Source organism: Leuresthes tenuis, unplaced genomic scaffold, assembly GCF_036924035.1.
Source record: "Leuresthes tenuis unplaced genomic scaffold, fLeuTen1.0.hap1 SCAF_19, whole genome shotgun sequence".
NCBI lineage: Eukaryota > Metazoa > Chordata > Actinopteri > Atheriniformes > Atherinopsidae > Leuresthes > Leuresthes tenuis.
In genome coordinates this window covers 15,958,914-15,970,779 of record NW_027325373.1, presented here as the reverse complement: position 1 = coordinate 15,970,779, position 11,866 = coordinate 15,958,914, and the positions used below count along the sequence as shown (strand labels likewise).

General features: G+C 41.2%; 1 protein-coding gene across 2 annotated transcripts; it reads right to left on the bottom strand.

Moving 5' to 3' along the window:
* Positions 1-3,351: 3,351 nt before the first annotated feature.
* kcmf1 (potassium channel modulatory factor 1) lies at positions 3,352-11,237 on the bottom strand. Of its 2 annotated transcripts, none has more exons than XM_072371925.1 (7): positions 11,034-11,237; positions 9,297-9,464; positions 8,988-9,127; positions 7,112-7,213; positions 6,804-6,987; positions 5,285-5,579; positions 3,352-5,008 (listed from the first exon to the last, which is right to left on the bottom strand). In XM_072371925.1, exons 1-7 carry the CDS (start codon positions 11,047-11,049, stop codon positions 4,744-4,746), a joined length of 1,170 nt encoding a protein of 389 aa, XP_072228026.1. In that variant the 5' UTR covers positions 11,050-11,237; the 3' UTR covers positions 3,352-4,743. The 2 variants fall into 2 exon arrangements, with proteins under 2 accessions (XP_072228026.1, XP_072228025.1); XM_072371924.1 differs by lacking the exon at positions 11,034-11,237 and adding an exon at positions 9,616-10,011.
* Positions 11,238-11,866: the final 629 nt, after the last annotated feature.

Below are 11,866 nucleotides of genomic sequence, written 5' to 3'. Positions count from 1 at the left end.
AGTATTGCACACCCTCCATCTTGACCCCAGCTGTATCTGATAACATCATCCTGGCAAGTCCGAACGTATACACAGCGCCCCCGATGAAAACAGCTGTTTTTGTGTCCCTCTATGTTTTCATACAGTGTTCTGTATAATAGTCACGTGTCTGCTGTACATAAACTGCTGTCCATTCTGTACAGTTCTGATATTTGTCTATATGAATAGTAGGCTATGTTTAATAGTATAATCCGTTTAAAGCAGGTATCATGTCAAAACTGTGTGACATCTATTGAAGACAACGTGTTATGGGCCACTGGCAATACATACGAAATGTAAATACGATTTTATTTGTGATACGTTGTATGATTTCTTTGTGCTCGTTCATAATACCAGTGAGAATACAATCCTCTTTTGGCAACCTTTGATCTGCAGAGGACTTTGAACCAAGTGTGTTTTTCTCTGAAGACATAAAAAGAAAAAAGAAAAAAAGAAAATCATTTCTTTCCTCTCCACTGTGATGGAGAGCTCACACAGAGGCTGAGACGCTGCCTGTCTGTGGGAGGACCGCAGACTCTAAACATCAGAATCTCTCCCAGCAGATGCGTGGCTGATGGCGAGGATGTTAAAGGTCTCCTCCAAGCCAAACCCCACCACTCTGACTGACTGTAGCCTATTTTGATCCTCTTTCAGATGAATAACTGTGACTTTGCATCATGAATAGTATATTATTTTGAATGTAATCTAGAAGGGTGGGGACCTTTTTTGAATGTAATCTATCTTGAGGGGGGTGTTAATGATATTTTTTTTTGTAAATATGAGGTAAAAGACGAAAAAAGATTTTCATTCCTGTGCAGATAACAAATTTTACTTACTATGTGAATACAAAGAGAGTGTGTATGTGTGTGTGTGTGCATTTGCACATACATCTGAATGCAAGAGTTTGTGTGTGCGTGTGTGTGTGTGTGTGTGTGTACTCGCCTGGCAGATTTAATCCTGCTTTAATCAGCCAGTTCTATCAATCAATTCAATGCTTTGTGCATCATGTGAGTAGCTTATCCACAATTAATGGAAATGTTTCTTGTGATACTGTGCATTTAATAAAGGTGGTATGTCTTACAATACTCTGTGCTCTCGCAGGATTTTTGATGAATTATAATTCAAGAAAAGGTGGATACGCACATTTACAAGATGCACATCTCAAGAAACAAGCTTTTTTTAGTTTCTTAATCCATCGTATGGCAAAGAACCACGTGAAAGTCGGCGAAGTATGGAAAATTCAAGCATTTTAACTGTGAAAGTTTCCTTAAATGTGGCGGCGAAAAGAATGAAACGCTGCGATCGAACCGAATCAAAAACGGCCGCACCAACAACAGAAGACAAAGAGTTAGTTTACACGTGGTATTAACATGTGTCCGGAGTTTTTGGCCGTCACTTCCCTGCTCTACATGCAAAGGAACGCGCAGCAAAGTAGGCACAAACGTTTCTGCAAAATGCCACATTAAATTCAGTAAAATGGACGATATTATTTAGGTGCAGTCGTGAACAAGATTCAGATTCACCTGAGTGCCATTTACTGTAATATTTCAGGAAGCTTTGTTATGTAATTAATGTGAAAGAGAAGGAACAGCCTGAGATTAAATTTGTTATGTTGCAGAGCTTAATGCCAGTGCTCCTCTGCTGACTAAATACATGCAGATTGCTGGTGGAGTTTTCATCCCAAACTTAAAACCAAAAAAAGTTTTTTCCCCCTAATATAGCCATGGGCCGTATGTTATGTGTAACAAAACATTTTCTTGTCACTCTGAGGTGTATATGGAAGGTTGGTGGTTCCATCCCCAGCATATCGAATTGGACAAGACACTTCCGCCCATATTGCCCCTGATGCATTCACTGGTGTGCAATTATAGAGGGAAAAAAAGCACAGCATACTGTTCAGAAAGTGTATATATATTCAATAAGAAGTGCTTTTTTTGAGTGTCTGCGTGAAAGGGTGAAAAAGGAAGTGCTTTGTAGAACCTAGACCAAGTTGGTTGACAGGTGCTTCATATTTTAGGGCCATTTGCTGCATTTAGTTGCATCAGTCGAGATTTCTGCATTTGCACTTTTGTGTCATTGCTCAAAGCTCCTCCAGAAGCCTCCTCCCTCCTCACTGTGCTCTAAAGCGACTAGATGATCAAAGATGGTGAAGGGGAAATTATTTGTGAGTCAGAGCACCAGAACAAGTCTGACCCTCAGAACCCAAAGGATCTATTGTCAAGCTTCTGGTGTCAGACATCACAGGGAACCAGTGGTTAGCATCTAAGTGAGCGGGTAGGTTCAAACCTGTGTGTAAATTTGAGATTAATCGTATTTTCATTTAACTTCTACTCAACTTCTTTTGGTGGAACACCTAAACTGAGGGCTGATATTCCACAGTCGCTGTAAGTGATTCCGGTTAACTTCGACCCAGCAGCTTAAGGCGAAGTACAACACCACACACACCGACAGATTGTTTCCTCGGTGTAGAATCAAAATCCAGTCTGTGTTGCTTTTCTGCGATGGGCCCCTTTAAAGAACAACCGGCAGCCATACACGTGCCATGGAAAGTATCCCGTGGGCACCATTTGTTTCTAACAATAACTACTGAGGAGTGACAAGGACAACTGGCCCACAGGCCCTCACACACACACACACACACACACAAGGGCAAAGCAGCAGCAGCATATTGTTCAGTTACACACGTGTTTCCGAGGTGCGACGCGTTGGTTTACACTGATTAATGCTGAGCTGCAGAGCGTACCGTGGTCTATTTAATCTGCGAGGGACTCACAATGTGGGCTGTTAGGTCGACGCAAGCATCAAACACAGCGGCGTCTTACATGAGTGGAGCTGCAGGAAACGCTCAAAGGGCCCATCTTTTACTTTCACTCAAATAACCAGAACGTAAAAAGGTGCTAAAGTAAACAATACTCAGCAGATTGATGCTTTGTGTTTCAGGCTTTCTGGTTTCATATCTGCAGGCTTTCCCAGTCCCAGATCTTCCTCTCTGCCCTGCCCTTTGGTTTGTAGACATTCAATCTAGTCAATTTGGCTCACAAATTAAAAGTAAGATAAATAAACATTTGTTACCCTACAGAATAGTAGTGGGCAGAAATGAGGACATCAGCTGTATTGTACTAATTCGATTCAGACAGCAGGCTTTAGCCATTTAAGTGCTATAAACTACAAATTGAATGCTTATAATAGTTAACAATTCACTAGTTTACAGCTTTACGCTCTAAATAAGGAAGTGCTCACGTTTCAAAGTGGCTGAAGGTGGCAGAGCTGCACCCCAAAGATCTTTACTTTTAACAGGTTACTATGGAACAATGACACAAGGTGCAAAGGGTGTGGTGGTCTCTCGCTTTCATCAAAAGCTGTGCGCAGTTTATATTTATTGTATTCTAAAATTACATTATTAAAAAAAAAAAAGAGAAAAAAATCCTCCCCATGTCTTAGAACCATTATGAAAGTTAACGCACAAATTCAAGATACATCTCAAAGTTTTTTTTTTTCTGTTTTTTTTTTTTTTCTTTGTACATATAGGGTAAAAGTATAGGCATGAAGGTGGAATCATCCATATCAAGGCTAAAAAAAAAAAATAATAATAATCAGAAAACAAACATGAATAAATAGAAAGTGCTAGCTTTAGCAGAAAAAAAAAGAAAAAAAAAGTGAAAGCCTTTTTTTTTTTTTGTTCAAACAAACAAACAAACAAACAAAAAAAAAAACTGCAGTGAAGAAAGTCTCAAGCTCCGGATGTCCGGCAAAGAAATTCAAACAAGCCATTGAAAGCAGGTGGTCTGACATGAGCAGAGTGTGGACGAGCACTGGATCAAGTTGTCTGTGAATTATTAAGGAAACTGTGCTTCAACGACTTACAACTAAACAAGAACATCAAGAGAGGCGAGCTCCTTCCTTACGTTTAGCCCCCCCCCCAACCCCAAATCTGATGTGTGAATCTGCAGCTGCGCGGTCATCAGAGGAAAAGGCGAACTGGAGCCGACTGACATCGCGGCGCATCTTCAGGAGCCGCCGCGGGCTCCAAGAACTTCTCTTTGTTTCAAATACTCGAGGAAAATCTAACAAAATCCTTTTTTTTTCTTCTTTTTTTTTTAGTGAAATTTTCTGCATTGAGCAACTTAACCTTGTCTGCCGTAAACCGTTAAAAAAAACAGTTGAAAGCTTTGGGATGTCCTTAAAAAAAAAGTTTCAGTGACAGGGTCATTAAAATTCATGCACGCTGCAAATAACTGCATGCAGTAGTTATGGTAACCCATCCAAGCACTTTTTATTTATTAATATTCATTAACACACACAGCAGCTTCACCAGAGGAGCCTGTGCCCTCTTGACTTTTGAATGTGGAGTATTTATATGGAGAGCCGTTTTGATGTCACAGGATAGCAACAGCTGCCTGTAACATTAACCTGATAAAGAAAAGTTAAGTTGATTGATTATCGACTTCATATATATTTTAAATATATATTTATATATATATTTTTTTTTAATCTTTCTCTTCTCTTTCTTGCTCGCTCACTCGCACATTTAATCCCACTTGCTCTCATTTAGTTTTGTTTACAATGTAACAAATATGGTGACAGGCCTGAAATTACAATCACCAAAAAACAAACTCAGAAAATAGGAGGGAGAAAGGAGGGCGAGGCCAGGGAGGACTGCTGCTGTCTGCTGCCCCTCACTGACAGTTGCAGCACAGAGGACACAGTCTGCTTGATGCTCGGACATCAAAGAGGAGGCGGCGGAGGCTCTTTCCCCGAAGAGCTGCTCTCTCTAAGCTGGAGGTTCTCCAGCGCCACATCTAAAGGCATGATATCCACGCAGCCCATGGCTCCGAAGTCGGCGAAGTCTCGGCGCTCCTCCTCGTCGGAGGATGAGCTCTCTTCGTGCATCAGTGTAGACAAAAGCAGCTCCTGGACGAACAGGCTGCGGTCGGCGCGCTCCCCTTCAAGAAACTGCCGCTCTGCTTCTGACATCTTAGGTTCATTCAACCTGACAAACAACATCAAAGTTAGTTTAATCCAAGGGATCTGCACAGATGTGCCAGCTCAGTAGCCTTAACAACTGCTTAAAATAGACTGGAGAACATTCTGATGTGTCAGAAGATAGACAACATTAAAAACCCCTACAGGTAAAGCCTGCAACAGCGCTCATCATGTATTAACGTCATGATTATCATTTATTAAAATAATAAACTAGTCTGTACAATTAATGTAATGCAAAGATTTGCACCCAAAGTGTAAAAACGCACCAAGTAGCGTCACTCACCGTGCTAATAGGAACTGGGAGCTGTGAGACGAGGATGAGGGATTACTTTCGCCCACGGAGGCGGTGTTGGCAGTTGCTGTGCTGGGTGGAGGTATGGTGGTGCCAGTGTTGCCCGGGTTGTTGCCGCGTCTCGTCGCGTGGCGGCCCGTCTCTACCTGCTGCCGCGCTGCCTGCGCCTGCTGCCGCTCCAGCTGCAGCTGCATCTGGAGCTGCTGGAGCTGGGAGGCCGAAGGCCCCGACGAGTTTATTTGCCCCCCAGCGGCTCGTCGGACGCCCGACAGCTGAGACAACAACTCTGCAGGAGAAAACAAAGATGAGCTCCAGTTTGATGGGAAATGTGAGGAGATAAACTGATCACTGCAGCTTTGAATGGCACATTTCTTGACTTTAGTTCACTAAAGACAGAGGAAATATTTAGGAAACGGTCATAAAAGTAGCTTCAAATAATGCTGTTCTATTAACACCACTTTGTTCACAAAACAAGAACATACATTTCTTATTTTTCAAGACAAAAATGAAAAACCCAGGGGACAAAATAAAATGTGTTTCTCTGTATATAAAACAATACAGCCAAAGACACAAAAGGAGTTTTACCTAATGAGGATGTACTAAAGAATAAAACCCAAATTAACAAAAGAACACAGCAGAAATCTCTCCCGCTGAGAGACAAATTAACATTCAGTGTTTCACTGGGCTTTCCGGTGCAGGGGTAGCTCTGCTGAGAGGGATTCATCTCAGAGGGTTCAACACAAGTGAGCAGAGTCATCGGACACGTGAATGAATGTGGTCTTTCCCACTGAAAACAAAAGTGTATAAGACCGAGTCAACAGGTCACTACAAAGCCCAAGAAAGTGACCCATTAAACTATTATCCAAGACTGCAAGACAGTCCTTCTAATAGAAGGTACTTTTGAAAGTGCAATCAATCAAGAAAATGTCAATCATTGAACATCAGTGAACATATTTGATTTGCTTCATGGCGAGTGAAAAAGTGCATTGGTTGTTCTCTTTCTTCACTTTTGCAGGCAGAATGTTTAGCTTTTGTGCTTCTGGATCACATAATTCCTAATGTTTGTGCTTCAAGCTTTTGAATTTAATACGCGCTTCTGCGGCAATCGGGTTTCAAAGGTTAAAGCTGACGTTTCGTTTTTCAAGCCGTAGAGGGTCAATCAGTGAACAAATTTAGGTTCAAGTTAGTCTCTTCCTGTTTCAGACGGACATTATTCCACTCACACTGACAGAAACCATGAAAACATGAAGCACCGCACACTTACGTGGAGAGAAGAAGAAAGTGGCGACTATTTTACAATATACATTATCATTACCCCCTTAGTGTTCTAATACTGTCTGCTAAAGTATATACATGCCGTCTGTGGGAGAAAAACACTTTAATTCCAATCTTATTTGGATTGTACTTGGGTTTTTAAAGCAGCTGATGGTACTGGTGGAAGATCCAACTCTTCTTTAGTTCTGATAAACACTTTGTGGGGCGTTACTCCAAACACAACCCGGCCTCTCACCTGCGATTGGGTCCATTGCTTCTCTGTTACTTGGGGTGTAAGTGGAGCTCTGTGATGAGGAGGATGAAAGTCCCCCCGCTGAACCGCTAGTAAAGTGCATATTTGTCCGCCGTGCTCTGGGGCCGCCCAGTCCTCGTCCAGGGTGGAACATCCTGCGTACATGCCGGACGCTGCTGGACTCATCGTAAGCAGACACTGTTAAGGCTAAATGCAGTCACAGCGTATGACATCAATGCAACTCGGAAATTTAAACCAGTATATGCAAAAACACGTTTATTTTTAGACAATAGTGGAGACAGAAAGGATATTAAATCTCTTGGCGCTCTGTGTTCGAGAGTGAGGTGAGCTGTGAAGTCATCTGTGACGTGGTTGGGGTCCCCTCCTGGCAAGGCGGCACATATTGGACAGATCTGGAACGAGAGCGAGACGGAGGCTTCGGTTTGAGACATATCAGCAAAACTTATTCTGCGCGAGACATAACGCTGACGTACCTGCTCACAAAACTAATAAAAAAAACCCCAGAAAAGTTCAACTCACAATGGACAGTTAAAAGAAAACAATCAAAGTAGATGCAGCAGAAACAGAGATTCTTTTTCCATGGAAAAAAAAACTGCTATTATGTTTACCCACAATGCAATCTGACAGCAAACAGCTGGAGATTGAGGTATATTAGTTTGTTTCAGCTAATGCAGTTTAAATGCCTCAAACAGAGTGACAACCAATGAGATCACCTGAGTTAATTAATCACACGGCTGTAAACAAATTATAAGCTGTGGGTTCGCCCGATACAGAGGGCTGTAACATATGAATATCAGTGGATTTGCAAATTACAAAGCAATTTTGAATGAAGAATTTGACCGAGCAGCTTCCTTTCACTGTAGCTAAGAAAATGGGAACATCTCTTCAAATTTGCAGTTCTGACAGCTCAAAATATTCCCAGATTTCTGCTGCTTTGATGCTTTCCTTTGTGCAACTGAGCTGAAGACGTTTGGATTTTGGACATTTACGGAACAATCACTGAAAATGTAAGTGTGCTGTGTGCAATTTAGGGAAAAAAAACTTTACATTTCCAGGCAAAAACAAATTTATTGAAACGGGGCATATGAATGAATGATCTAAAACAACAACAAATGGCACCCCAGTAACAGGGAGTCATTAGTAAGTCCACAGAGAAATGGCGAGTATTAATCATTTAAAAACTCAACATTCACTTGCTGAGCAAGAATCCGTCACCATATCATAATCTATGTCAGTCAAACACAAACATATGTTGGCAAATGTTATTCGTTTGCTTTATCTTTCAGAAAATATCTAAAACGGATATCTAGACAAAACACAGAATATGAATCAATCCACAGCTTTTATATCGCCCCAAACAATTGTACAATCTGTTGGAGTAATACTTGGTCAAAACTACAGGACCAGGCCTTTTTCATAGAAACACTTGGCTGTACTGAGAAGTGAAATGATACGTCTGTGAGCCACTGGAAAGATTTACATCCTCCGCAGTAACAAATGAGCTTGAGAATGTCTCCCAGAGGAAGAGCGCGGTCGATGAGGAAGTTTGTTTCAGTCCTTTTAAGGGATCTGAAACGATTCATATCAAACAGCAATATAAACACACAATTGTTTCAATTATTGGGTAAGAAAGTTATTTTCAGGGCAAAATGTAATAAACATTAAAAAAAAAAGGAAAAAACAAACACCTTTGGTTCTCGAAAAATTTTAAACTTCTGAAGAGTTTCATTCAATATAATCAAATATGATAAGTTTCGGCTTTTATTTAGATTAGATCGGGACCAAAGACTTTGTTAGAAAAAGCATTTTAAAATCCAAAAACTGTCTGAAAACAGCATCCTGAAACCTGAAGGATGAACGATAGTTTCACTGTCTGCTGAAAATCTTACACATATATGTGGCATCCAATGTTAATTAAACAGACACAGAGTTTAACTCTGTGTTTTGATTAGTACTGCTGGGTCAGGTGTGGACCAAATGATACTATTTGGCTGGATTTGTTTTCTTTTCCTCCATCACAGCTAAGTGTCAGACAGAACGTCCTCCAGCCAGCTCACCAGGTGTTACTGCTGCAAGTAGCAGCAGTAAACAGCACAGCAGTGGAAAGCAGAAGTTGATTGGGATGCTGGAGCTGCTTATAGAATTTCATATGCACAGCGTACTCACCACCTCTGTGGAAGTTTCTGAATGCTCCGAGGTGACATGCTCCTGTAGGGATGTTTCTGTGAAGCCCATCTTGCCACAGTAAGGACATGTGAACGACTGGGGTTGCTCTACTGAAAAAGTGTCTCCTCCATAGTACAAGTCTGCGAGACAACAATAAAACACAGCTTCTATTAGTGAATAATTTAAGGTTAGTACATGCATCACGGTGGACGATTGATAGCCATACAGTAATGCAATAAAGTGCATGACGGCTGCGTTTGATCAATAAGCCACACAAGTTTCCGTCTGCGTTTCCATCCGGGTCCTTACCATAGTCTACCCTGGTTAATATACACTGCATGGGGTGCTCTGTGGTGTGGCGCGTCGTCGTAGCTCCGCTCTCGTAGCACGATGCACACAGGTCGTAGTCGTAGCAAATTAAACACTTAAACCGTCTTCCTCTAAAGTTGCCTTTCAAACATGCGTCACAGCTCACACCTGCAAAAAGAAAAACGATAGAAATAAAGCTGTTAAATCAAACTCGTGGACCTGGCGATGAAGTAACAAAAAAATAAAAAATTCCATAGAACAGTGCCTGCGCCACAGACTGCGAGAAAGCAGTCTTTATCTCAATGCCAGTCTCACTTACAGCATGTGTTTTGGAGTGGCACCAGCGAGCTAGTGCCAGCAATGAAGAAGCCTGGCATTCCGGTTACCTTCACAAACAACTCGGAGGCACGACACAAACATCCGAGAGCTGAGCTGCTTTCATTACAGCCTTCGCCACTCATTTACACAACAGGACACATTTTCAGGTAGCATGCTTCTAATTGTTATATACACACACACACAAGCCAAATTCATCACGAGAGAGAGAGAGAAGCCTATTCAAACACTGGTTAACCAATTCTTGTGATTCATCACATAGACATCTTATTTGAATGTAAAATTACCTTATTTGGCAAACACTACCGAAACAAACATTAAGGGAAGTTCCTCTGATGGCATAAATTATGACAAACCTTGAAAGATAGGAAAATCTCAACCAAACACTGACCTGAACAAACAAATCAACTTGTTTTTTTTTGTTTTTTTTAGCTCCACAGCAACATTTAGAGGCTCACAGAAAGACAGATATTAGTGGTATAGAAAGCTGTCTCTATTTGGTCATATACATAGGACATTAGCTGGACAACCCAAGTATCATATTAAGAACTCGACTGTCTGCTAAAGGACAGTTAAACAAGTTGCCAAGTACCTATGTTGTCTTTTGAAGAGGGAAAATCAAGTTATTTCAGTATGCTTCCCGGTCGTTTAGAGGCCAACTAATTCTACTGTGGCTATGCTTGATTTTTGTCCTACTTAATAACTTCTGAGGTGATTCAATAAGACTAACATTTGGCTGGCTGAAATTAAATATTACAGTCAAACATACTAACTTAACCTTGATTAGCCAGTTACCTGGGAGCTAGCTAACTTAGTGACTGATTTATGGTCAGAGGCCTCAGACTTTCTGTCTTGATGACAGTGCAGTCGCTAACAACAGTATGTGACTACACGGGACAGTATCGTGCTAATTTAACTGCTACAGAGTCTTAAATTAACAGATGGCATACGTGTAAGCGAAAGATGATAACATTTTTAAAGTATAAACAATGTATAACAAATATGGTGACGGGGGCCATTATGGACGTCAAGAACTCATAACTACTCGAACCGACTTCTTATTTTAGCATACTTTAGCTTTCTTGCTAGCCCGGCTAACGTAAGGTAACGTAGCACCTAGCAACGGCTAACTGCTAAGCTCCGCTCTGCTACCGTATTATTGCAACCAGGTTGAGTGAGGCTGCGACCGCTTTCTTTGAATTACAGAACATAAGACACATATGTACATCTGAGCCGCTGACAGCAAATATATACTTCAAGGGACAAGTCAGGAAACCCGCCACTAAAAGCGCAACAACCCCTCCTGACTTCAATAAGCACTTAGCAAAGCTAACAGGGGAGCTAGCTGATCAGGTATAGTAGCCACATTCCCAGGCGCTGTGGATCCGTTTATCAACTCACCCTCATGTCGGGACATCCTACAAACAGCGACACAGCCCCTCCTCGGGCTCCCCAGTGCACTCAAAGGGGAATAGTACAGTTTTTGTGACTCTAAATGGAAAAAATCCTTCTCCCTCGTTTCTTTTTCGGGCAAGATGGATCCCTAGCAGCAGCTTACAGTTTGTTCTGCTTCCCCTCCCGGAGTGTCACTTATGTCCGAGTGTTGTGAGTGTACACCAGGCGGCGCTCTCCGAAATGAAACCACTCGGGCTGGTTTTGAGATGCTTGTTGGCCCAGAAACTTGACTTGCAGGACTTTACTGACGCCTTTACCTCAGTCATAGTGGAAAACACTGACGCCACTGTTATCATTTAATAAATGTGCTCCATTGTGTTTATATGGTCGCCACTTTTGAAATATAGTAAAAAAAAACAATTACAATATAAACTTTGTAATTAGCTATGCAATCCATTGCATTATCTAAAAAAGTGATCAAATCTTTACAAGCAGAGATTACATCAAAATCAAACTTTTTATACCTTACACTAAAATAATGGATGCAGACATAAAGTTTTGTACTAAATTTTCTTCTCTACTCTTCAATGCTCTTAAAACATTTTCAGTGTAAGTAGCATGCATTTTGCATGGCCAGCACTAAAAGGAAATGTGGAGAACTTTGCCCTCAAAAGGCAGGAAGAGCAGTTGCTCATGTGATAGTTTCCCATTATACATGTAGATAGGAATCATAAAAAGCACTACTCCTGGATTTAAAAAAACAAAACAAAAAAAAAAAAACCAGAATCTTATCCATAGCTAGCAAAATCTGGCAACTTAAAAGGAGAAAGTCACTATTT